General features: G+C 41.1%; 1 protein-coding gene across 4 annotated transcripts in view; it reads right to left on the bottom strand.

Moving 5' to 3' along the window:
- Positions 1–20079, bottom strand: part of Wdr7 (WD repeat domain 7) — a 304595-nt gene extending 284516 nt beyond the window's left edge. For 2 of the 4 annotated variants that reach the window (XM_076555361.1, XM_076555362.1), the window contains exons 1-5: positions 19819–20034; positions 7990–8161; positions 7483–7589; positions 4471–4549; positions 3606–3793 (exon numbers count right to left, since the gene is read on the bottom strand). Coding sequence is in view for 2 of the 4 variants with exons in the window: in XM_006985180.4 (XP_006985242.1) it covers positions 4471–4549; positions 7483–7589; positions 7990–8148 (345 nt within the window). In the remaining 2 variants the exon portion in view is untranslated. Of the gene's footprint in view, positions 1–3605; positions 3794–4470; positions 4550–7482; positions 7590–7989; positions 8162–19818 lie in introns of all 4 variants that reach the window. The other 2 variants (XM_006985180.4, XM_042264248.2) reach the window with 2 other exon arrangements.
- Between the last annotated feature and the right edge of the window lie 7632 nt (positions 20080–27711).

Raw genomic sequence — 27711 nt, 5'->3', positions numbered from 1 at the left:
TCAGCCTGCTTTCTTACAGAACACAGAACCACCAGCCCAGGGATGGCCTCACCCAAAAGTGGCTGGGCCCTTCCCTATCATTCACTAATTAAGAAAATGCCTCTGGATCTTATGGGGCATTTTCTCAATTGAGGTTTCCTCTTTTCAGATAACTAGCTCATACTAAGTTGACATAAAACTAGCCAGCACAAACCACCTAGGTATTCAACATACCGTCATGTTTGTGAGGGAGTTTCTAGAGGGGGTTAATTGAGGTAGGAAGACCCATCATATTGTGGGCGGAACCAGGGCATGGGCTGAGAACCAAGCTGAACATGGGCATGCATCTGTCCCTGCTTCCTAGATACAGAAGCCACGTGCAGCTGCCTTGCCTTTGCCGCCATGCCTTTCTGAACAGAACAGATTGTATCCACTTGAATTGTAACTGAAACAAACCCTTTCTCCCTAAATGGCTTCTTGGCAAGTATTTTCTTCACAGCAGCAAGGAAATTCAGTAATGCAGTGAATAGGGAATAGACATGAAAGATGAGTGGTGTTCAAGCATATAACAATCAGAGTTCAATTCTGCCTGAAGAGCAGAGGAAGAACAGCATCAAAGCCGGGTCAACACCGTACTGAAGGGCCTGTCTCCCTGCAGCCTCACAAACATTGATTCTGGTGGACAGTGCTCATGCAGGATTTGTAAAGGGTGAAGACCTCCCCAGACTACGAAATAAAGCACTTGAGGATAAGCTAAGCAAGGCACAGGAGGCAGCGCAGCAACTATGAAAAGCAGGATCCAGTCTGAGCGCACCCTTGTTCCATTCCATTCTCACATATCAACAGGGTGGGAGGTGGGGGGTTCACTTAATCATTCAATACCTGGATAAGAAAGAGGATGGCTTTTTAATACATAAACATTATCAAGGAACACCTTAGCTACGTGTGAAGGCTAACTAAAACTCTAAAGGTAAGGCCAGAAAGCTACATGCAGACATCACTAGGGAGTGCTTCTAGCTCTCAGAGGCTGATCAAAAACAAACGAACAACAAAATGACGACACCACCACTACTCAAAGGGAGGTTCCACTCGGCACTTGTATATACAAGGGTCGATGGAGTGGCGTGTGGAAAGAGAATTCCGAGAAAGTTACCAAAGAAGAGTGCTTTCCTGAGAGCAGGGATATCCATTAGAGTTGCCTGGTGAAATACCTCCACCCTTTACTTAATGCCATATTCCCAAACAATTTTCTGAATACTAATTCAGCATTTAAGACACTTTGATATTGGGAAAGAGGGTATCTAAATGGAGACTCAAGTTTTTCGAGCATTAAAAAAAAGCTGTCTCTAGTATTTCCTGGACATGATAGGGATGTTGCATCTGTGAACTCTCAACAACTTTGGTTGCCTGCACAAAACCTGCATAAGGCCATACCCTTCAACGTTTGAGCACAAGTGGATGAATGATTCACAAGGTCCCACCCTCCATTGATGGTGAGCTACTGAGGAAGGGTGAGTTAGTTTTCCTCAGTAACAAGGCCCCCTGGTAGGCTGCCAATGCCCAAGTAGTCAACCCTCTACCCATGTACATATAGGCAACACTAACTGGACTCAGTAGAAACAATAATTACAGAACAAGAGGACAAGAATTTGAGAGGTGGGTGTGGAAGGGAACACAAAAGAACTCAGGAGTGGAAAAGGACAATGAAAATGGACTAAACTCATAGATGAAATTCTCAAAAAATATTAAAATATTATATTGCACATAATCACTTAATAATATTTCCTATAATTGCAATAAGTACAAATGTCACCAAGGGTCATCTCTGTATACATAAAAAACAGTCCTTGCCAATGTAATGCCACACACCTTTAATCCCAGTACTTGAGAGGCAAAGGCAGTCAGATCACTGTGAGTTTGAGGCCAAATGGGTCTGTATAGTGAATTCCAGAAAAGTCAGGGCTATGCAGAGAGGCCCTGTCACTAATAATAATAACAACAACAACAGATAGTCTCTTTCTGGATCTAAGTGAGTAAAGAGCAGAGTCAACAGCCATGATACATATGAATCAGCCAAAAGCCATCTTCTATTTGTATATGACTGCCAATCTAAACACAAAAGGTCTTGTACAGAATTGGATTTTTTAATAAGTACTTAAAATAAGTTCAGCAGAAATAATTTCCATAATATGTAAGCCAGAAGTTTTTAAACCATAACTGCAAACTGTACAAAAGTCAAAATAATTATGCATAGTGAGTTTGACACAGCTTTTTTTTTTTTTTCCAAAGGAGAAGGGTTTATTTAACTCAGAATTCAAGGGTACAGTCCATCATAGCAGGGAAGTCAAGGCGGCAGGAGCAGAAAGCATCTGGTCCCAGCAGAATAACCAGGAAGCAGATGTGATGAGTGCTTGTGCCCAGCTGCCTGCCTTCCTTTATACGACACAGCTTTTAAACTAATATAAAATGAAAGTAATTTGTCTACACATGTGTGTATGTGGGTGCACATGTCTGTGTGTGCATATGGCCGTGGAGGCCAGAGGACAATGTCATGTGTCAGTCTCCAGGCTCCTCATCTTCGGTTCGTTATTATTTAAAGACTAGGTTTCTCATTGGCCTAAAACTCAGGGTAGGCTAGGCTGGCTGGCCAGTGACTCCCAAGGATCCACCTGGCTCCACATCCTCAGCACTAGAATTGCAACATGTGCCACCATGCCCGCTTTTCTTCCAAGAGACCAAGCCCAGGTCCTTGCAAGAATTTTACTGACTGTATTATCTCCCCAGCCCAATATATGCTTTTCAAATAAAAAAACACATGCTCTAAAAACACTGGTGAAAAAAAAAAAATGTGTAGGTTCTTGCCACCAGGGTAAGAGATAGTCAGAAAATCGTCCAATCACCACCTCCCTACAAACATTTACCATTGCTTGTCAGATCTGTATTCATATGGGAAGTTTTTGTTGACAAGTTATGTTATTACTTTGTTGTTGTTGTTTGAAGGGGATTTGAAGCATTCTTTCTGACAGGGTCTCACTCATTATGTTGCCCTGGCTAGCATGCAACTCACTATGTAGACCAGGCTGGCCTTGAACTCATAGAAATCTGCCATCAGGGTTTCCCCAAGGGTCCATGTGCTAAAGGCTTGATCCTAGTGTAATGCTCCTAGGACTTTAGGAAACAGACCCTAGTAGGGTATCTTTTAAGTCACCTTTGGTACACCCCTAAAAAATATGGTAGGATGCCAGGTTCTTCCTCCTCTTCTGCTTTGTGGCCACGAGCTAAGTAGTTCTATTCTATCACACACTCCCTATTACTGCTGCCAGCACTCTGCCACAGGCCCAAAAGCAATGGAAAGCTGATTTGTACACACTCTCCACTGAGTAACCAGGAGAGCCCAAACCAGAGAAGCAGCAGTGAGAACTGGTTCATGTAATCAAAAAGTTTTCCTGCATCCAACCTGATTCACGGTCATGACAAATCTCTCCCACTTGTATCCCCCAAGTAAACACACAGAGGCTTATATTAATTATAACTGCTCGGCCATTAGCTCAGGCTTATTACTGATTACCTCTTACACTTAAATTAACCCGTAATTCTTATCTATGTTTAGCCACGTGGCTTGGTACCTTTTCTCAATTCTGCCTTGACATCTTGCTTCCTCTGTGTCTGGCTGGTGACTCCTGACTTAGCCTTCCTCTTCCCAGAATTCTCGTCTGCTTGCTCCGCCTATACTTCCTGCCTGGCTACTGGCCAATCAGCGTTTTGTTACACCAGTGTACAAGGGCATTATCACATAGCATTTCCCCTTTTCTGTCTAATCAAAAAGGAAAGTTTTAACTTTAACATAGTAAAATTACATATAATAAAACAGTTATCAAGCAAGAATTAGTTATCTAGTCTATTTGTATTTGGCAAAATTAAAGAAAAGATTTTATTTATCCTATATTTGTGAGTCCAAGGTTTCATATCTAATGGCAAATCTCTCCCATTAGTATCCCCCGAGTAAACACTTAGGAGCTTACATTAATTATAACTGCTCAGCCATCAGCTCAGGTTCATTACTAACTAGCTCTTACACTTAAATTAACTCATAATTCTTATCTATGTTTAGCCACGTGGCTTGGTACCTTTTCTACCTTGACATCTTGCTTCTTCTGTGTCTGGCTGGTGACTCCTGACTCAGCCCTCCTCTTCCCAGAATTCTCCTCCTCTGCTCGCCCCACCTATACTTCCTGCCTGGCTACTGGCCAATCAGTGTTTTATTAAACCAGTGTACAAGCAGGTTCATCTCACCCTTCTCCATTGGTCTCCTCAACATCACACCTCTTCCCATCTCTCCCACCGTCTGAGGAGTACTTATCATATATATTTCTTCTATTACCTCTCCCCACCATTTTTCACATAAACATACATTTTTGATGCTTTCAACCATGTTTTAATGATGCACCTATAATAAACTGTGTAGCCTCAGCTAAGAAAATTGATACAAACCTGTATGCCAGTGTGGGTGCAGGCTAATTTTGTAAATTCAATACATCTGCCATCATTCACATCCCAGAGGCACATCTCTCTACAAAACAAAATAATAGCTTACTCAGAATCTGATAGACAAAAGTAACCTTGTCACAGTGGCTTAGAGTTGTGCTTCTGTTGAAACTAATATATTACAGGAAGGAAAGCAGCTTGTATTCATTATTGCTATTGATCACATTTTCCATTCCTCTCACTCACTATCTAACCTCATTTCCAACCTGTCAACGCCCCACTTCCGTCTCCATCCTTCTCATAGTAGAAATATATTCCTGAGTCTTCACTGGTTGCTAGAGTCTTGTGAGTAGCTCTGGGCAGACCGTATGTGAAGCTCTCCAGAATGTTCCAACTCCTTCACAGAGGTTCCTGATAGCGGCTGCTTCAACTAGCAGTTGTTCCCTCATCCTGAAGCTCAACCTTAGGGTGCTATGCAACTGAAGAGATAAAGCTGTAATCTAAACCACTACCCTGTGTTATCAGTGTACCTTGTACATGCAGCACCGTAGAACACAAATCAGCTAAAGCCAACAGAATCCCAAATGTTAGCACATCACTACAGTTCTTATAATAAAAAACAAAAAAATCCTTACATTTCAAACTAATAATACACTGAAAATTAGAAATACCAATATGCCTTGTCTTTTAAAAATAAGGTTTATTTAAAAGAAAATATTAATAAAGTATAGTGAGATTTACTGGAGTTTTTCATTTTGATATTGTTTTGTTACATCTCAAATGATATAAAAATATCTGTGTTGTTTAGTGGTTGGTTTTTGAGACAGAGTCTTGATATATAGCCTTGGCTGGCCTAGAATTTACTATGTATTAGAGGTCATGCTGGCCTCTAACTTGCAGCAATTCTCCTGCCTCTTCTCCTGGAGTGCTGGGACTACAAGTATGCCAGGCATATATCACCATGTCTTGCTGAAACAATTTTCAATCAACATTCACCTTAAACAAGTGTTCTTACTTGATGTTATCTCTTCCTATTCCAAAAGATCATATAAAGTTAAATTCCAACCCAAAAATTATAGAGGAGAAAAGGATGTTTTATATAAATTTCTACAAGTTCTCCAACTTGTTTCAAAAAAAATGTTTTTGAAGTTCTTCCCACTCTGGGCCCCACAGACACTGTTCTATGGCCTGCCTCTCCAGCACACGGCCATTCTGAGACAGGGCAGAACTAGCTTCAGCAGCACATGAGCACACAGCATCACAACAGCAAAGACTCGGCAGAGCTCTGCCGCCCTACTAGTGACAGCCTGGTATCACCTGAGTCTTTTAAAAGCCCCAAAGCTGCCTGCTGATTCAATAAAAATGACATGAAAACTAATGGCCATGCTTTTACTTTCATTATATTCTGAGTTTCTCAAAATCAAAGAAAAGCAATAAAGTATTATAGAAAATCAGTTGTAAAAATGTATATCCTTAAAACTATAATTCAGGCTGCAGAGATGGCTCAGTGGTTAAGAGCACTGGTTACTCTTCCAGAGGTCCTGAGTTCAATTCCCAGCAACCGCATGATGGCTCACAACCATCTGTAATGAGATCTAGTGCCCTCTTCTGTCCTGCGGGCATACATGCAGACAGAACACTGTATACATAATAAATAAATAAATCTTAAAAAAATAAATAAATAAAACTATAATTCAAGTCAGGTACGGTGGCACATGCTGCTGTAGAAAAATCCTCTTGAACACTGTAAAGACTTGTCACTCCAGTTGATTTAATAAAATGCTGATTAGCCAGTGGCCAGGAAGTATAGGCAGGGTGACCAAACTAAGGATGATGGGAGGAGAAAGGCATGGTCAGGAATCACCAGCCAGACACAGAGGGAGCAGGAGATGAATGTGCCAGGCTACTAAAGGTACTACCACATGGCAAAGCATAAATAGAAATATGGGTTAATTTAAATTTAAGAGTTAGCTAGTAACAAGCCTGAGCTATTGGTCAAGCATTTATAATTCATATTCAGCCTCTGAGTCGGTTATTTGGGACAGGGCAGTCAGGACAGGAAACGTCTGTTTACAACACGCCTTTAGTCCCAGCACTCAGGAGGCAGAAGCAAATGGATCTCTGTGAGTTCGAGGCCAGCCTGATCTAAAACATGAGTTCCAGGACAGCTAGGGCTACACAGAGAAATCTTGTCTGGAAAAAAAAACAAACAAGAAAAAAACCAAACATAACAAAAACCCTGTAATTCAAACATCCTCCTTCAGCTTTAGACAGTACAAGAAAAGACTGCAAGTACAAGAAAAGAAAATTCTCCCTAAGCTGGTGCTGGTTATAAAGTACAAAAATATAAAAGCCACATGGCAATCTATAAACACAATTTTAAGACTTATTTTTACCTATGTGTTTATATGTGGTGTGCCATCTGCATATGGGTGCCCAAGAGGCCAGAAGAGGCTGTTGGAGCCCCTGTAGTTGAACTTAAAGGTGGTTGTGAGTTGCCTGACATGGGTTCTATGAACTAAATTAGGTCCTCTGGAAGAATAATAAGTGCTATTTAACTCTGAGTCATCTCTCTGGCCCCTATAAACACAATTTTAAGTGACAAATAAATACTACATCCTTTTATTGAGACAGGGTCTCACTGGGCAGCCCTGGCTAGCCTAGAGCTTTCTGTGTATACCAGGCTGGACACTAACTCATAGAGATCTACCTGACTCTGCCTCCTAAATGATAGGATTAAAGTTGTATACCACCACATGCATCCCCCAAAAATTTTAAAGACATAACAATTTAGGGGGAAAAGGAGAAGTCTGGCCAAAAAACAGAAAATAAAAAAACGGAATATTGCAGGGCAGTGGTGGTGAACGCCTTTAATCCCAACAGTTGGGAGGCAAAGGCAGGCAAATCTCTGAGTTCAAGGCCAGCCTGGTCTACAGAGAGAGTTCCAGGACAGCCAGGGCTACACAGAGAAACCCTGTCTTGCAAAACCAAACAAACAAAACAACTGTGACAACTTACCCATTTGCAGACGCGCTCACAGTGTACTGTTTGTCCCCAGAAGCACAAGCTTTTGACAAACAAGTGATCGATGCTGTGTGACCAAATAGCAGTGCTCGGGGATTAACCTAGAAAAGCAAAAATAGGCTGCTATAAATAACAAATTAAAAGTTAACCATGGGGCTGGAGAGATGGTGCAGTGATAAAAAGCATGGGCCATCCTTTCAGACGACCTGAGTCTGGCTCACAACTAAACACCTGTAACTCCAGCTTCTGGTCTCTGGGAGCATCCAACAGCCTGAGCACATATACAGAGAGTCATACATAGACACAAAAGTCAGTAAGTTTTTAAAAGTTAACCTTCAATTAGTAATCATGTTAAATACTCAATATCAATATAAAGACACAGACTGAAAAAAAAAAATAATGCCCAAAATACTGAAAAGTAAGCACAAACAGTGAACTGTGCAATGTTGTAGTAATTATTGACTTACATCTAAGATGTAGAACAAACATTCAAATACTCACTTCCAAGTCTACTGAAAGATCCCAGAGACATATCTGTCCATCATGGCAGCCAGTTACAATTGTGCCACCATCATCTGTTAACAGTATTGATGAAATACAATGAGTAGGTGCTTTGCGGCCCCAAAGGACAATGGGCAAAACTAGACTGTTTCCTGCCATTGCGTTTTCAAACCTGAAAAATGCAATAAGAATAATGTCAGATAGCACATTCCTTCTGAAACACTTGCCTATATTATGAAGTCAACTTGTATAATTTGAAAATAATTATACTTCCCAAATATCAAATTTAGCCACTTAAAATCTTTTCAAAGAAAAATGGCTAATTTATCACATTCACTCCCAAATTAAGGGCTTAAAAAATGGGCAAAAGTATTTACTGGGGGCATTCACAAGTTTTAAATTTTACTAATTAAAGCTTAATAATTTCAATACACATTTATTTATCACAAGTGTATAAAGCAACTTTAAGTGCACATTTTATTTCAAATCCTAAAACAATCTTCCCAGGCCAGAAGACAAGAAAATGAGATTAAGCATTATCCGCTGAGGCAGAGAACTAGCAAGCCATGGTGCTCAAATCCAAGTCCTGACTTTCTGGTCCCAAGTCATCTTCTTCCACGAATAAAACAGTCAAACACAAAAATTGTACTCAGAAAATGCAGTACACACCACCAGACGGTGGTGGTGGTGTTGTGGTGGTAGTGGTGGTGGTGGTGGTGGTGGTGCACGCCTTTAATCCCAGCGCTTGGGAGGCAGAGGCAGGCAGATGGATCCCTGAGTTTGAGACCAGCCTGCTCTACAGAGTGAGTTCCAGGACAGCCAGGACTACACAAAGAAACCCTGCCTCAAAAAAAACTAAAGGAAGGAAGGAAGGAAGGAAGGAAGGAAGGAAGGAAGGAGGGAGGGAGGGAGGGAGGGAGGGAGGGAGGGAGGGAGGGAGGGAGGAAGGAGGGGGGAAGAAGGGAGGGGGAAAATTGAGTACACAAAAGACTATGGGTAAAGACTGTAAAGAACTTCCGAAGGTCTGAGACTCCTAAGCAATGTGTAGGCATAAATATAAACACATTTCATCTCAGTCAGTGCTGGCATTCCATAGGTAGTACTATGGTACTCTTTTCACATAAACACTGAGGCAGAGACTCAGGAAACCACAAGTGAGAGACCCCAGATCAGCCCTGACTCAAGAATCTAGGTCTTCCTCACTCTCTGCCACGAGGAGTAAGGGCGTTCTCAAACCTCAATGTGTTTCCAAAGTAGTATAAAATACTAACCCTCTCCCAAAACAAGAAAACAAAAAGGTCTATTTCACTGTGTGGTAAACACTGAATGAGTATATTGCTTAATGAGAAGCCCATTTAACCACATTTACTCCAAAGGTCAGATGGGTCTTTGTTGAGGTGAAACCTAGAGGAAAAATAATTTCCTTTAAACGATTGCATCCAAATTGAAGTATGTTTCTGGTGAGTAGATTTACATTAGAAATGACAAGTAAACAGTGTACACTCGGGTATACCTCTTGTAGGAGAGCATTGACATAAGAAATCATTGTTTCATATAACAACATTAAAATTTATTTGGTAAACCTCTTAACTGTTGTAACTGTGTGGCTAAAGACCTAAATAAATATGAGTTCAGCACAGTTAGAATGACAGAATAAAATAATCAAAGAGAACTCCACACACAAGAGAACTCTGCTAGATCTAGGAGTCACCTATAGCCTAACAGATAATCAATCAAAAGAAATCATCTAAAGAGAAAATTCCTACCATAAACAACCTATATAATATTTTTTGTTTTTATTGCAATGTATAACTTTCACTAGTCTGCTTCTCCAAAACACCTTTTCTTGTTACAAATAAAAGATATACATTTAAGGAAAAAACTCAAAAGACACTTCTTATTAATAAAGTCTGTTTGCATCTTATCAGTTTCACAAGCTATCATGAGATTACAATTATTTCCACACTCCTATCACATACTAGCAAGGAAAACCAAACTCTGAACTGATTTTCATAAATTCAGAACAGTGTGTTCCTGGAAGCATGGCATTCTCAACAAAGACTTTCTGGAGCAGAATATTTGGAAGGAGTTCATTTTTCCATGGTGACAACATTCACTTTAAATCATATCACCAAAGAAGATTTCTCCCAAGCAAACAACCAAGCTGAAAGCACTAACCACACCTGAGCATCTCTGAAAAGAACACCATCCCTCTAGATAATTTAGGACTGACTCAGACTGAACCTAAGTTAAAGGCAACAAAAACAGACCTAGGTCTACGGAACAGATGGTAGGAAGTACCTCATAACATTTCTAAACCCTTAAGTCTAATAAAATGGCCGGGCGGTGGTGGCGGCGGCGCACGCTGCAAAGCTACACAGAGAAATCCTGTCTCAAAAAACCAAACCCAAAAAAAAAAAGTCTAATAAATGAAATTTTAGAAAAGAAGTACTAATGAAATAAAGGACAATATGGCTTACAGCACTAAATCATATCAAATTCACTTCTATGAATACACCTATCTGTATATAACTGATTTGAAGTGTGAAATGAACAAATTGGCCCAGATTTAACTGGATTTAATCATCAGATCACAAGATTAGGAACAGATTTAATCATCAGACCACAAGAGTCTAAATCCGAACTCCTTTCCACTGATGAGCCAAGACACCGAATATCACTGGGTATTATTTTAAATGGAAAATGAGACCATATAAGTTCAGGGTGTATTGTTCTCCGTCGATCACCAGCATTCAACTAGCCAATTTATTTACCTTAATCCGGGATTTAGGCTCCGAGATCATGGGAAATAAATTTCTGTTGTAAGTCACATAGTCTGTGGCATTTTCTTATGTACATCCAAGGACACGAAAAGACCTGTGTGTAATCCTTTAGTTCCAGGGCAGCAGCATTTTTTCATAGTAACTTGACCCTCTTGCAACCTTCAGCATCAAGGTGCACAAACATAAATGCAAGCAAAAATGCACATACATATTCTTTCTAAATGAGGTGTAAGAATGCTAATTTCTTATACTGTTCTTGTAACTTTCAAATGCAAAACAAGATGTATCTTGATCTTAGGACAATGGGTTTTCACAAAGTCACCAATAATTTCTCAGTTGGTTGGGTTTTTTTGTTTGTTTGTTTTGTTTTGTTTACTCTTTGCTCTTTGGGGGCCTGCCATCCAGCTTCTAAATAAATACACGGAGACTTATTCATGCTTATGAATGTCTGGCCTTAGCTTGGCTTGTTTCTAGCCAGCTTTTCTAACTTAAATTAACCCATTTCTCTTCCTCTACATTTTGCTTCTGGGCTTCTTATCTTTCTTTATTCTATATGTCTTTCTTTCCTTTTTGCTCCATAGTGGGCTGTGTGGCTGGCTCCTGGAATCCTCCTTTCTTTCTCCTTTTCTCACTCCTCCCTCTCGCTCTCCTCTTCCTTATTTATTCTCTGTCTGGCAGCCCGCCTATCCCTCTCCTACCTAGCTATTGGCCATCCAGCTCGTTATTAAACCAATCAGGTGTTTTAGAAAAGCAAAGTAACACAGCTTTACAGAGTTAAACAAATGCAACATAAATGAATGTAACCCATCTTAAGAAAATATTCCATCCACAACAGGCAATGTACTTTTTGTGCACCAGGTAGGACTCCTGTTACTCATAGACAAAACAAACTCAAATTCTGTCATGAGAATGGGCATGTGTGAACTAGGGTACACACCACCTACTGCTCTACCAATGGTGAATACAGATTTCTACCAATACAGAAAGCAGGAACTAAACACCTAAGAGCTAAATGTACTTGCCAGAGCAATGATGAAAAAAGACAAGTTTGCAAAGGTTTACCTGGATTCTCAGAGAGCATTCCTACATCACTTGTCAAAAGAATGTGTCCAAGTCAAGATCACTGTATTGTGTCAGCAACAAAATGGTCATTAAGATTATGAATTTTTGTGCCAGGCATGGTGGCACATGCCTAAAATCCTAGCACTGAAGAAGCAGGAGCAGAAGGATCTCTGTGAGTTCGAGGTCAGCCTGGTTATCACAGTGAATTCCAGGACAAACAAAGCTACACAGTGAGACCACCTCAAGAAAACACTAAAAAAAAATTTAAAAAACATAAAATATAAATAAAATAATGAATTTTCTTTATGATTCCTGTGCCCTTACTACCAGTTTATTAAAGACTTGGAGGAACTGAAGCAGACAATAAAGAGAGCTAGGTCAGAAAATGCAGTGAAGAAATCCAGTACTCAATGGCTCCCTTAACTAAGCACTTTTGGAATTAAGGAGTGTTGGGGAACACAACCTTCTCACAGCACACAGCTGACAAGACCATCCTTTCCTATTTGGATGGCAAGAAAAAATACTCTCAATGAACTTGACACTTTAGGATTGGTATGGTAAAAGAAGTTCCAGTATTCAAAAGGGGAGGGGGGATGGAAAGATGGCTTAGCGGTTAAGAGCACTGACTGTTCTTCCAGAGAACCTGGGTTTGATTCCCAGCACCCACATGGCAGCTCACAACTGTCTGTAACTCCAAGATCTGACACCCTCACATTGGGATACATGCATACAAAACACCAGTGCACATAAAATAAAAATAAATTTTAAAAAAGAGTGTAAGAAATAAACAGATGGTAACACAGCAATACACTTATTTCTTAGTACTGAAACAGCCCTACATATATGAGTTCTAAGTTTTGAAGAACTGCATGGCTATCTTTTCAGAAATAAATCACAATTTTAAAAGGCATTCACAGATTTTGAGGCATATTCAGCATGTTTTTAATGTCTACCCATGCTCTATTTATCACCCATCTGCATCAACTTAGGCAGTTACTGATTTGCCAAAAGCAAAACATGCCCTCCAGCTCTTATTCTCCAGCAGAAACAGACTCCATTTGGTAAAAGGAACTTGTTTTTCTGCCTTACCTCACACCTTCCTGCACCTCTAATCATTTCTATTATTTCTCTCCTATTATCATCAACCTCTAAATCGAGCCCTGAAACTTTACCATATATAAACTAAACTGCCCAGAAGAAGAAACAACCAAGGGAGAGGTCAGAATGTCTCAACATTCAGGGGATAAGTAACATACATTGTGTGAGTGGGAAGGAATGAGAGTCACCTTGGCTGGAAAAGCAGCAGCTCTCCCATTGGCTGGCTCTAAACTCTGAGGATATATGTAACCTAAGTTACAGCATTCATATTTATATTACCTTTCTCCTTAGAGACCATAGACAAGTATTCTGCTTAGCTATAAACTGCTCTTGAATAGGCCACAAATGATCTTCTAAGCTAAGCAAAGCTTGAATCTTGTTCTTTATCTTAACTAATCTACCAGCAGCATTTGACATAGTTCATACAGCCTCCTTGAAATACTTCTTTACCTGGTCTCCACATCTGCATACTCTCATGACTTTTATTCTAATTTTCCTACCCTAGTTCCCATTCTTCCTCCTTAAATATGTGTGTACATGTGTGTGTGCATAAGTATGTACGTATATATACATCTGTATGTATGTATAAAATCTAGCCCTTGCCTGGAGGTAAAGGTGCAACAAAGTGACCCTGGATCATGGTGCTGTAAGTGGTGAGTGGTACGCATGGGACTCATTCTGCTGATGGTTTGTAAAGTGACAGAGAAATATGAATGGATGACAACAGAGAATAGTGCATGGAACCGTGGGAATCAGCGATCAGGAAGCTTTGGGAGATTTTGTTTATTGTATTCTGTCTGAAGATGAGCCAACATTTAAAAAGCAAGATGAATTACAGTGCTTTAAAGAGTGTGAAGGCCACAGTGAACTCTACAATCCTGTCAGGGGAGGTAACTGAAGTCAATGAGGCACTCTGCAGAAAACCTGGGGCTCATCTACAAATTCTGTTATGAAGATGGTTGGGTGATCATGACTCTGAGCAACCCTTCAGAACTGAAATGAACTAATGAGTGATGAAATGTATGAGAAATATGTGAAACTCACTCATATGGAATGGCAGAGAGAACAAATAATACAGTGTGACATAACTGGCCTCCACATGGTTATCTTACATTAGTGCTGTATAAAAGACTTGAAATTGCTTGTAGCAATAACAATGGAAAAGAAATAATTCTCAATAGTGCTATTAAAGAACACCCCCCAACTTCCTAATGTATGCAGATAAACACAATGTGCATTGCATCTTTTTATATACCCTACCCTAGGTATTTAGACTAGGAGCTAAAATCTGGTGTTTAGAATTCATGAGATTATCTATGTTAAAAAGTGGTTAAAAGCTGGGTGTTGTAGTGCACCAGCCTTTACTTCCAGCACTCAGCAGGCAGATCTCTGTGAGTTCAAGGCCAACCTAGTTTACATAGCAAGTTCCAGGCCGGCCAAGATATATGGTGAGCCCCTACTTCTCTTGGTTAGGGTTTCTATTGCTGTGATAAAACACCATGACCATAAACAACATTCATAGGAAAGGGTTTATTTCACTTGCCTTTCCATATCACAGTCTTATCACCAAAGAAGTCAGAGCAGGAGTCTGGAGGCAGGAACTGATGCAGAGGCCATAAAGAAATGCTGCTTATGAGCTTGCTCCTCTTGGCTTGCTCAGCCTGCTTTCTTATCGCACCCAGGACCACCAGCCCAGAGGTGGCACCGCCCAGTGAGATGGGTCCTTCCACATCAACCATCAGTCAAGAAAACGCACCACAGGCCAATCTGGTGGGGGCATTTTGTCAACTGATGTTCCTTCTTCCCAACTGATGTAGCTTGTGTCAAGTGAACATAAAAATAGCCAGCACACTACCAGGAAAAAGTGGTTATAAGAAACCCATATTTCAGGATAAAAATGTAAGTCTCACCTAGTATTGTGAGACTATATATAACACATTTATAGCCATTCATAGACTTTGGTGAAAAAAAAAACCTAATGTATCTTCTCATTGGAAAGCCCTGGGAGCACAGAACATACAGTGTCAGATGAAGGGCAGCACTGTCTTAATTTTAACATGTGCTGCACTGGCTGCTGCTGTTTCTACAAAGTCAAGCATGGCTCTGCCATACAGTGGAAAACAAATCTACACAATGATCATTCCCCCGCTTAGCTGAGGGCTGTCTTCTGAAATACTAACTCCTATGTTTCTGAAATTTAACCCCTAACATTCTCCCCTGAAGTCACTCCTTGCACAGTTTCCCCACATCAGGTGACTAACAATCTCCTGAAACTCCAACCCCTGAGATCAGCTGCCCTCTTCTGGCCTCCACCCTCATACACGTGGCATTCACTCACACAAACACACATTTACATAAATAAAAGTAATAAAGGTAAGCTGGGTGTAGTAACACCAGCAATTAATCATAACACTCAGGAGGTGGAAGCCAGCCTGTTCCACATAGAGTTTCAGACCAGATAGGACTTCAAGTGAGACCCTGTCTCAGTAATAATAAATCTTAAAAGACAGAGAAAGAGACAGCATGGCATCAGAGCGGGTACAAAAGAATAAACTACAGGAACAAGATCCAGTGTTGGAATAAATATCAGAACATAATGTACAGTAAGTGTGGCACTATTATTAGGGAAAGGAGAATGGTCCTGAGAAAATTGGCACACTATATGGAAAAGAAACTGGATCACTACTTGTAACATACAAAAGAGCATAGTGTGGGTATCTTGAGAATCTATACATTTAAAAGAAAACTATGAAATGAGTAATAGATAACACAAAGGGATTAACTGTGATATATTGGGGGGGAACTTCAGAAACAAAACCTAATGTAAACTAAGTGTAGGGGAAAGTCTATTATATTGAAATTTAAAGTGTCTGTTCAGGGATGTGCATTATAGAAAAGGTTACTAACAAATGGCACATTGGAAAGAAAAATATATTTGTAATGTTTACAGGACTAGTGTCTAGGAAACATTGGTCATGTTCAGATGAACAAGTTCAGATCGACAACAAAGATCTGTGCTATGACCTGGATACAGACGGAGTAGGTCCACCAGGGGTGAATGGTGAAATGTAATCCCCACTGTAAGGCAGTGGAAACTAATCCATGCTATTTAGAGGGGAGGCGTCTGGGAAATGATTATGATTGGATAATGTCCTCAGAATGGAGCTCGTTAATTAAACATGGGTAATTTTATAAAAGCAGAGAGGCCAGAAGACACACAGCACACACACACACATGTGCACATACCTGTGCATTTTCTATCTCTGGCTACAGGATGCAAGTGCTGCCTCAGCACCAGCTAAGAAGGCTGTTATCACAAAAGCCCCTCAAAGTTGGACCTCCAGGACTCTAAGCAAAAACAACCCAGTTCACATTAAGAAAAACAATCTATGGTATTGTGTTGTTGGCAACAGACTAAGACAGAAACTGCAAAGTAAAAATGGGTAAGTAGATAAATAGGCAATTTTACAAAAAGAAAAACCAAGAGAGATAAAATGCTTATCAGAAAATGCTCAGTTTCAGGGCTGGGGATATAGCTTGGTGGCAGAGCACTTGCCTAGCATGTGTGAGACCCTGGGTTCAATTGCAGCACCACCAAAAAAAAAAAATTAAAGCTCGAATTCATTATAAATTGATATTTTACTTTATATTTAATTGTCTGGAAAAGGAGATGGGGTTACTGAGTACCACTAAGCACCAATGCAGGGATAGGATATGGGAACCCCAAGAATTACCTTGCAGGAGTATAGACCTCCCAGTGTAGCCTTCAACAACAATCTGGCAGAGCTCCAATAAACTTTTCAGGAAATGTGTCTTTTACAAGTCTCACAGATATCTCAAAGATATTTGTGTTACAATAATCTCTACAGTGTTAGGAAAATTAAGATACTATGGATAGCCACAAATGAAGCAGATAGATCAACCAAAGAAAATGTACATTCTAAAATACCATAGGGTGGAAGGCTAGAGAGACAGATCAAAGTTTAAGAACACTTGCTGCTCTTCCAACAACCTGAGTTCAGTTCACAGCAACTGCAACTTCAGCTCCAGGGAGATCCAATACCCACCCCTGGCCTCAACAGGCTTGCACACATATGGCATATAGTCACGCAAATAAAAATAAATCTTGGTGGGGGCACTTTACAAGACAGAGTTTCTCTGTGCAGCCCTGGCTGTCCTGAAACTGACTTTGTAGGCCAGGCTGGCCTTGAACCCAAAGATCCACCTGCCTCTGCCTCCCAAGTGCTGAGATTAAAGGCACACACCACCACCACCACTCCCCAGTAAAAATAAAACTTTTTAAAGTAAAATAAAGTAGTTGTCAAAAGTTAGAAGAAGCCGGGCGGTGGTGGCGCACGCCTTTAATCCCAGCACTCGGGAGGCAGAGCCAGGCGGATCTCTGTGAGTTCGAGGCCAGCCTGGGCTACCAAGTGAGCTCCAGGAAAGGCGCAAAGCTACACAGAGAAACCCTGTCTCGAAAAAAACAAAAAAAAAAAAAAAAAAGTTAGAAGAGCCATCGGTGGTGGCGCACGCCTTTAATCCCAGCACGCGGGAGGCAGAGCCAGGCGGATCTCTGTGAGTTCGAGGCCAGCCTGGACTACCAAGTGAGTTCCAGGAAAGGCACAAAGCTACACAGAGAAACCATGTCTTGAAAAAAAAAGTTAGAAGAAATTGTCAACTTATGGAAACAAAAAAGATACAATACCATAAGCTCTGGGAATTAAAAACTCAGGCACTCAAAACAATACACATTTAGTAACACAGACAAAAGGAAATACCTCACATACATTAGATTGGTTGCCACTGGGTGAATGAGCAAGAAAATAGGGGTAAGCATTGGAATAATAGGATAGACTATGAACTAGAATATTGAACCACCCCAGTGATGAACACTGAACTCAGTCATCTCTACGTGAGCTTCAAAACAAATTTTAAAGGTTCATCTTTTAACAGACAGCACACTACTACACTCAAGACCATCCTACTCCTTCTCTTGAGGTAGGTACCTTGAGGTTTTGAGATAGGCACAGAAATAGCTCACTCCTTTTTTAAGACAGGGTCTCTCTATGTAGTCTGGGCTGTCCTGGAACTCAGGCTGGCCTCAAACTCGGAGATCCACCAGCCTCTACCCCTCTCTCTAGAATGCTAACAGGGTGAGCCACCACACCCTGCCTAGTTCACTACTTTTAAAGTACTTAATGCTGGATTCTTACATGGAAAAACTGCTTCATATCCCAAATTTTAAGTCCCCACAGGTAGGTAAGTCTCTGATTCATTCAGTCACCCAAATCTTTTGTCCTTCTAGGAAAGTAGAGTTCTGGAGAATATTTAAATAGAAATTTTGACAAGTTAACTTCTCTACCATAATTTTAATTAACATTTGACAATGAATCATTCCTTTGTAGTAATGCTGGTTTGTTCTCTCAACTTGAAGCACCGGAGATCTACTGTTTTGGATAAAAATCAAAGTAGTTTTTCATTATTTATAATAAAGACAATTTAAATGCACAATTTTCATTTGGGATCTGCCACCTCCACACTGTCATAGGGTTGCTTATAAAGTGAAGGGCTGAAACAAACTAGAAATTTTATGCAACAAAATACCAACAACTCGATTTCTTTCATATAACATTTGATTGTTGTAATCTTCTGAAGAAAGATCTTAGAAATACAGATCATGGAGAGGAATCCTAGCCTGGTCTGGTGGTGCATGCCTTTAATCCCAGCACTCAGGGAGTAGATCTCAGGCCGATCTTTGAGAGTTTGAGGCCAGCCTGTACTACAGTGAGCTCTAGGACAGCCAAAGCTATACAAGAAGAGACCTCCTCTCAAAGAAGCAAAAATAAATAAATAAAAAATTTAAAAATAAAGAACAAAGAAAAGAAAAGCTGGGCGGTAGTGACACAGGCCTTTAATCCCAGCACTTGGGAGGCAGAAGCAGGCTGATCTCGGTAAAGTCAAGGCCAACCTGGTCAAGGACCCAGGACAAACCCTGTCTCAAAAAATAAAAAGAAAAAGAAGATGGGGGGGGGGAGAAGAGGAGGAGGAGGAGGAAGAGGAAGAGGAGGAGGAGGAGGAGGAGGAGGAGGAGGAGGAGGAAAGGAAGAAATATAACAAGGAAAGGAATGTATAACTGGTAAGTACTACAGTCAGCCGCATGAAAACTTAGGCATGTAACCTGTGATGCACCTGAACCTGCAAGAATTTCAGAATTATAAGAACCAGGGAATTCTGCATAGGACTTAAGGTGCAGGCATTGAAGGTGGATCAAAAACAATATAATTTTAAAATCAAAGGCAGGGTAACTCTGGCTGTAAGCAGAGCTTCAGAATGCCAGGATCCACCGGTAAGAAAAATAGCAGACATCCTGTCAGAGCCAAGTCCCTAAAAGAGAGCAGGCAAGTGGTAGCTCAAAGATGAACCTCTCACAGACATGGCTGTCCCTCAGCCAGTAATGCCAGCTAAAGAGTAGTATCAGCAGTGAAAGGCAGATCCGAACATTTGGGCCCCAAAGCAAGAACGCTGCTCCCCGAAACATGACCAATAAACACCCACAATCATCACTAGTCACCCGAACCAGTTTAGAGTATCCCCTGGGGGCAAAGCAGTCCACCTCAAGACTAGGGCCACCTTCACAAGCAGTAAATGTCACCAGGCTAGTCCCCCACCCCCAGCCCCCCAAGGAGACCCTGATGGGTCCTAACGCTCTTGAGAAAAAGGCTCCTGGAGGTGACCCGAAGCACCAAACAGAGCAGCCAAGCAGAACAATCTAACAGATGGCTCGGTCCCCAGCCAAGGAGGGCTCGGGACCCTTGACCTTTGGCCCTTGCCCTCCAGGGCTGAGTTCTAGAGCGAGGCTGTCACCCAAAGGCTCCAAATCTCCTACCTGTCAAAGCTTCACCTCAGGCGGTAATCATGTCTGAAGAAGATGCTGTGGGCGCCCCCGCAAAGGCAAAGGCCGTGCGCACCCGAGGAGGACCCAGGCGACCCGCAAGTCCGGGTGGGCGAGCCCGGGGAAACCGCACGCCCCGGCGGCCGCCCTCACCCTGCCCGGGTTGCAAGGTGCCACCGCCGTTGCTGCTGCGGTAAATCAGCTGACACCGGCCTCAATGGCCGTAAATCAGCTGGCACCGGCCTCAACGGCCGTGACGTGCGCGGTAACTGTCGCAAAAGTGAGGCGGGGTGCAAACGGCTGACGGTTTCTGAGCACGCCCAGCCGAGGCAGGCGTGGTCTGGTTACTATGGCGACTGGAGCCCGCTACCAGCGCAGCTCCGCCATGTTGGTTACTGCACGTCTGGTCTAAGGTCCCTTCTTGCTCTCAAATCCCTTGTAGGGTGACAGAATAGCGTACGAGGATGGAGCGGTCAGTCTAGGAAATCGGGGGTGCCCCGGACCCGGGTGGCGGAGGTTTACGTTTCTCCCCCAAGTCTGGGTTCAGGCGGCTGGACATTGTTACTGATCTTTCTGGTCAGAAGGGCAGGCATCTCAGGAAGCACCTCCAGAAGCGGGCGCGGGCACGCGCGGGCACACACACACGCGCACACACACACACCTGCGCGTGCACACACGCACACGCGCACACACACACACCTGCGCGTGCACACACACACACATTCACACGCGCACTCCTGCCCTGGGAAAACATCCAGGTCTTCTTAACTAAACGCTGCGATGACTCTAGCCAGTCCACCAAGCTTACCTCTTATTTCTCTTTCCCTCACATCTCCATCATTTGTTGTCAGTTATTTGTTAATCTTTGACTGAGGTAAGATAAAATATCAAAGTTGTTTTGATTTTCATTTCCTTAATTACTAAGGACAATGAACTTTTTTTGTGATGTTTCTTCGCCGTGTTTTTTGTTTTGTTTTGTTTTGTTTTGTTTTGTTTTGTTTTGTTTTTTCCAAGTACATTACAGAAGGTGGCTGCTACTGCTTATGAGGAAGCATTGGTATGCCACTCAGGATACTGTTGCTTCTCCTATATTTCTGGAGTGACGATGTCCAGACTTGCACTAAAGTACAGAAAAAGTTTGCACTTATCCGAAATAACAAATTGTTGACAGGAAGACTTTTACCCAAACCAACCTCCAGCACCCTTTTGGACAAGTTAGTGAGGAAACTATACGTCTGAAGGAGCTGATCCTTAAAGGTCCCGTGCTCTCGGCTCAGTGTCCAACATATGATGTTGCTACTAGAGATGTGTTCCTAGAGGTCCTATCTCTGAAAGCATTTTAGAAATGGAGACTCAGAATTTACCTCATACCTATTGAGTCTGAAACTTAATAATGAGAAACTTAAAAATAAAATTCCCACGTGTATTCTTTATGCAGTAACTTTTCAGGACTGCAAGATTCTTACCTATCTGTAAATCTACTAATGAGCTTATAAAGGTGAAAACATGCACGTGTGCACACACACACACATACACATACATACATACAAGCACACACACACACACCAAAAAAAACCCCGAAATGAATATTTTTTCTATCTTTTTAACAAAACTGGCCAGTTGAAACAAAGGCACTAATTTCTCTTTGCTTCCATCCATTCGTTCATTTATTCTAACCAACATTTGGGAGGAAGATGGACAAACCTAAGTTATTTATTGGGCTTGTTTTAATTTCCAAGACATCCAAGAGGTTATCCTGATAACCGAGAAGAGAGACTGGAAGCCACCCTGAAGTGGAGGAAGTGTGACCAATGGTCTTCCCTTCCCACACACGACTTTCATCCGTTCTCTCTTCTCCATAGGAGTATTGTACAAGGGCAGACTTCCTCTAGTCCTGGAGCTCAGAGGTTCCTTCTCTGTCTGGTCCTGGGTTGTGGGTACCAAATTGCTCCAGCCACTCTGGAAAATCAGTGTTGAGAATTCGCATAAACCAAAAAGTAAATTCCACCATATGACCCAGCTATGCCTAACTCTTTGGCATATACCCAAAGACTTGACAATCTGCTGCAGAGGCACTTGCCAGCCATGTCCTTTACTTCTCTGTCCACAATAGCATGGAAATGGAACATAAATGGTCCATTTCAACTGATGAACTTAAACGGATGAATGAATAATAAAAATGCGGTACATATACACAATGGGATACTATTCAGCTATTTAAAAAATGAAAGTGTCAGGCAAATGGATGGAACTAGAAAAGGTCATTGGGTGAGGTAAGCCAGACTCAGTAATACTGAAGAGCCCTCCTTGGCTGGGGACCGAGCCATCTGTCAGATTGTTCTGCTTGGCTGCTCTGTTTGGTGCTTCAGGTCACCTCCAGGAGCCTTTTTCTCAAGAGCTTTAGGACCCATCAGGGTCTCCTTGGGGCGGGGGGGGGGGGGGGGTTCAATTAAGAGCACTGACTGTGCCCAGTGGTGGTGGTGGTGCACGCCTTTTAACCCAGAACTCGGGAGGCAGTGGCAGGCGGATCTCTGTGAGTTCGAGGCCAGCCTGGGTTCCAGAGTGAGATCCAGGACAGGCACCAAAGCTACACAGAGAAACCCTGTCTCAAAAAAACAAACAAACAAAAAAAGAGTACTAACTGTGGTAGCAGGTACTGCTGAGTGTATATCCCACAGAAAATGGCTCGCAACACCCATCAGAGAGGAGTAAAGAATCGGGAATGGGCATTGTGTGCAGCATACTAGATAGCTCTGAAAATGTTTCCTTCAGGAGTGGCGAGATTGATCCACATCCATTTAAGAATAAAGTTTTAAATTGTCCTCACATGGATTTTTTTAGTCTATTGGATTCTTCTAAAATTTTCTTGGAAATTCTAGGAAATATGAACTCAAATGGCCTATGTAAATTGATAGAAAAATGATGACATGTTTTTGGAAAATTCTACCCATCAAAAGCTTATTCTACTTAGATAAATTATTATTTGATACAGGAAGCCTAATTAGCTGCTAGTATTGTCTTTGTTTTATCTATCTAGATCTCTTTTTAGAATTCTTATGGAGAACTTGGCTTGCATATTTATTATTATATATGGAGACATTTAGAAAATATAGGCAAGAAAAGAGTAATTTACAAAAGCTAATGTTCCATGAACACATATATATACATATATAACAACATATATATATATATATATAACAACATATATATATGTGTGTGTGTGTGTGTGTGTGTTGGTTTCTGTGTAATTCCAAGTGTAACGCATAGAGAAATACACAGCTGCAAATTATCTGATTGTCAGTTTTGTCACCAGTAAAATAAATAGGGGTAACTAGCACTCTGCTTGCCTCTTTGAGTGTTATGAAGGGTGCTCCCATATTCTCTAAGATAGGAATATGTAATGACTCTTAACTCCTGAAACTTCCAGCTCTAAAGAATTCGCTGTGGTTGCTGAGTTGATTCTACTTATAATTCTTTGAATTGCCTTGATTGGTTTTTGCATGACAACCTATTACCACCTCACTACTTCCAAGGGTATGTCTTAGTCTTCATATTTTTGGTCACTGGCCCTTGACTTTTATCATCTTCCAATTTTCTCTTTCTTTGTTAACCCCTCTCATCTTACTCCATATATAATTGTCCTTAGCTTCCTGTTATAACCTTTTCTGTTTATTGATTAGATCATCAACATCTGTAGTATCAACTATGGCTTCTATCCTGGCAACTTGCATATATCTTTATCTACAAAATTCTTTCTAATCTTCCAGACTCAAAATAGTATTTATACACTTGAAATTTTTAATGTAAGGCAGAGTTATAAAACTAAAAAACTACTACATTAAAAATGAGTGACTGTGACTGGAAAGATGGATCAATGGATAGGGGTGCTTGACACAAAGCTTGATGATCTGAGTGTGATTCCTGGTACTCGCCCATAGGGTGGATGGAGAGAACTGATTTCCACTAGATGTCCTCTGGACTTCACAGACATGCTGTGGAACATGGGCATCCATACTTATAAACACAAAATTAATAAATATATATAATTTTTTAAACCCCTAATGGGCCAGGTGGTGGTGGCTCATGCCTTTAATTGCAGCACTCAGGAGGTAGAGGCCAGCAGATCTCTGAGTTTGAGGCCAGCCTGATCTACAGAGTGAGTTCCAGGACAGCCAGGGCTATGAAGAGAACACCTGCCTCAAAACAAACAAAAAATACCAAATGGATAACATATTTAAAAAAAAAAAGACATGCATAGAGAAACCTGTAAACAGAGTTTAGGAGAGAGAAAAAAACTATGGTCTTGCTAAAAAGTAGAGATAATAACAACAGAATGGCAAGTAGAAAAGTTTTACTTTAACTGGGTGTAGCACACATCTGTGGGAGGTGATAATAGGGGAGGAGAAAAACCGCCATGCTTTTTAAAACTAAAAGACCTCTGCTTGTATTAGGAAAGTGAAGTCTTTGAGCATTGCTGATTAGCTATCGTATTTGGGTTTACCACCTGTGTTAATGGTAAGTAGTCTAGTGGTTCATTCTAGAGGAATAATGGACCCCTCTAGGAATCATACACCCCTCCATCTCCCTATAGGTATCAGTCAACGTTCTAGTAACCATAGAGTCTCTAAGGTGAATGTGGGATGCCCGATTCATTATTCTCTCGTCTAGGCCCACTTCTATCAGCAGGCCAGGCATCCAGGTCAGTGTTTCTCACATTGTGCCCAGGTACTGCTGACAGTCAGGAGTTATAACTATTCCTAGCTATGAAGAGGCAATGGAAGAGACGGACATGAATTAGAAAATGGTACAAAGTAAGTTGTCAACTTTGGTGGTGACACAATCTGCCGCTGCACAGCAAGAAAGGATAAAGCATCTAGGTCTCGTCATTTTCTGCCGTCCAATAAGCTCTGTTGAGGGAACTTGATGCAGTCTATGAACACTGTCTTGCGGGGACAAAGGCCAAGATAGAGAAAGATTGAGAATCTATATGGAAGGGCACAAAAAATGAGCATTAAAAAATGCCACTGTGTCTATAATTCTTTCCATTGTGCTTCTCAGAAATCTGTGTACCTATCTTGTTTTAGATGTTTTCTGTGTTATTAGGAAAAAACTAGAGGGACAGTTAAGGTAGGTAGGTGTGTGTGTGTGTGTGTGTGTGTGTGCATACACTTAATGTGTATTGTGTATAATTTTAGGTAAATATAAAATAACATGATTCCTTGATACTTTATCAAACCATCTTGGTGTTGCTTGTCCCTTCTTCTGTACTGACCTCCATCCTCCTCTAAGGTGGAGCCCTCTCCTTGCTGTTCCATTTCCCACATCTTATTATCTGTATCCTGTGATTCCCCCGCCCAAGTTCATTTCTTTATACTTTCCTTGTTACTATGACTACTCCATTTAGAGTTAGAAACTGAAGATAAGGATAAATATTTGGAGGCGGAGCCAGGTGGATCTCTGTGAGTTCAAGGCCAGCCTGGGCTACCAAGTGAGTTCCAGGAAAGGTGCACAGCTACACAAAGAAACCCTGTCTTGCAAAACCAAAAAAAAAAAAAAAAAAAAAAGAATAAATATTTGGCATTTATCTTTCTGGGACTGGGTTGCCTCACTCAGTAGAATTTTTCTAGATGTAGTCGGATGTTTCTCAGGTCCCACCAAGCCCCCACAGCCCCATGGCCCACTTATAGAATAATCACTCAGAAACTTATATTAATTATAACTGCTTGACCATCAGCTCAGGCTTATTACTGACTAGCTGTTACACTTAAATTAATCCATAATTCTTATCTATGTTTAGCTGCATTATTTGGTACCTTTTCTTAGTTCTGCCTTGTCATCTTGCTTCATCTGTGTCTAGCTGGCAACTCCTGACTCAGTCCTTCCTCTTCCCAGAATCCTCCTCGTCTGCTCGCCCCACTTATACTTCCTGCCTTCAGCCAATCAGCATTTTATTTATCAACCAATCAGAGCAACATTTTTATTCACAGCATAAAAAAAAGACATCCCAAAGCATCTAGGTTCATACTATGCAAATTTCATTATTTTATTTTTCTTTATTGTTGAATAATATTCTGTTGTGTATATGTACCACAGTTTCCTTATCCGTTCATTTGTTGAAGACCGTTTAGCTTGTTTCCATTTCCTGGAATTCCAATTATTGCTGTTATGAATAGGACAGTTATGGACATTGCTGAGCAAGTATATGGAGTAGGCTGTTGAGTCTTTTCAGTACATGCCGAAAAGTTGTATAGCCAGATCATATGATAGATTTATTTTCAGCTTTTTGAGGATTCTTCACATAAAAATAAGAAGGACCCCAGGAAACTAACTCTTACAGCAACCTTCTCATTTATTTCCATCAGTTTCCAATCTTCTGGACTTCCAGTTCCTAGACCCATAGGAATTTTATGTTCTTTTTAAAATGAAGTTTTTGGGCTTTTTTCTTTTTATTTTTAATGTGCATCAGTGTTTTGCCTGCATGTATATCTGTATGAAGGTGTCAGGTACCCTGGAACTGGAGTTACAGACAGTTGTAAGCTGCCATGGGTTCTGGGAATTGAACCCCTGTCCTGTGGAAGAGCAGCCGCCAGTGCTCTTAACTGCTGAGCCATCTCTCCAGCTGGAGAATTTTATGTTGTGATAAGCCACTTGTTCTGTGATATTTTGTTAACACAGCTCCAAATGATGAACTCTTTACAAACAGTATTTACTGGGTATTGTATATTTGGTTTGAACATGACTATAACTTTCAGCTTTCACAATTCTATAAAGTGGGCATTAACACACTTCTCAGACAAGAAAAAGTTCAGAGAAGTTAATGGCTTGCTTATCTCCATAAAAGAAGTTGCAGACATCATGGAAAATTCTGCCTGTCTCTATTAAAGTCATTATACTGTCTATAATATAACATGAAAATAAAATGACGTAATGTATATATCTGTATATAAATACATTTTAATATATATCTAAACCATGTCTGATGCATGTATTAAACAAATATTACTATTGTCTGTCCTTTCAACTCACTTGCACATGCTGGTTCCTCTAGCTGGAATATTCCTATTACCTTTCATTGTCTAACTTCTCTTTCATACTTAAAATTCTTATGTTTTTGTTTTACTCATAGCCAGCCATTGTATGTCTTTTCATGAATTTTATGTATTTATTTATTTATTTATTTATTGGTTTTTCGGGACAAAGTTTCTCTGTGTAGCTTTGGTGCCTGTCCTGGATCTCGTTCTGTAGACCACGCTGGCCTTGAACTCACAGAGATCCGCCTGGCTCTGCCTCCTGAGTGCTGGGATTAAAGGTGTGTGCCGCCACGCCGCCCGGCCTTTCCTTTCTCTCTTTCTCTCTCTCTCTCTCTCTCTTCTTTCTTTCTTGGTTGTTCCAGATAGGGTTTCTCTGTAGCTTTGCGCCTTTCCTGGAACTCACTCTCTAGCCCAGGCTGGCCTTGAACTCGCAGAGATCTGCCTGCCTCTGTCTTCCGAGTGCTGGGATTAAAGGTGTGTGCCACCACTGCCCGGTCTTTTTCATGAATTTTTATATCCTATGTCTATTATGATTTTTGAGAATTTCATACACGCATATGTGCTTTGATCAAATCAATCCCAACTCCCTCTGCTCCAATCCCTCTGGTATCCCCCTCCCACTTTCCCTCTCCACTTCATAGTCTCTCTCTCTCTTTTTTTTTTTTTAAACCCAATGACTCTACAACATTGAATTCTGGGTCGGGCAGTGGTGGCGCACGCCTTTAATCCCAGCACTCGGAAGACAGAGGCAGGCAGATCTCTGTGAGTTCCAGGCCAGCCTGGACTACAGAGTGAGTTCCAGGAAAGGCACAAAGCTACACAGAGAAACCCTGTCTCGAAAAACAAAAACAAAACA

This window comes from Peromyscus maniculatus, chromosome 19, assembly GCF_049852395.1.
Source record: "Peromyscus maniculatus bairdii isolate BWxNUB_F1_BW_parent chromosome 19, HU_Pman_BW_mat_3.1, whole genome shotgun sequence".
NCBI lineage: Eukaryota > Metazoa > Chordata > Mammalia > Rodentia > Cricetidae > Peromyscus > Peromyscus maniculatus.
This window is presented reverse-complemented; position numbering and strand designations above follow the sequence as displayed.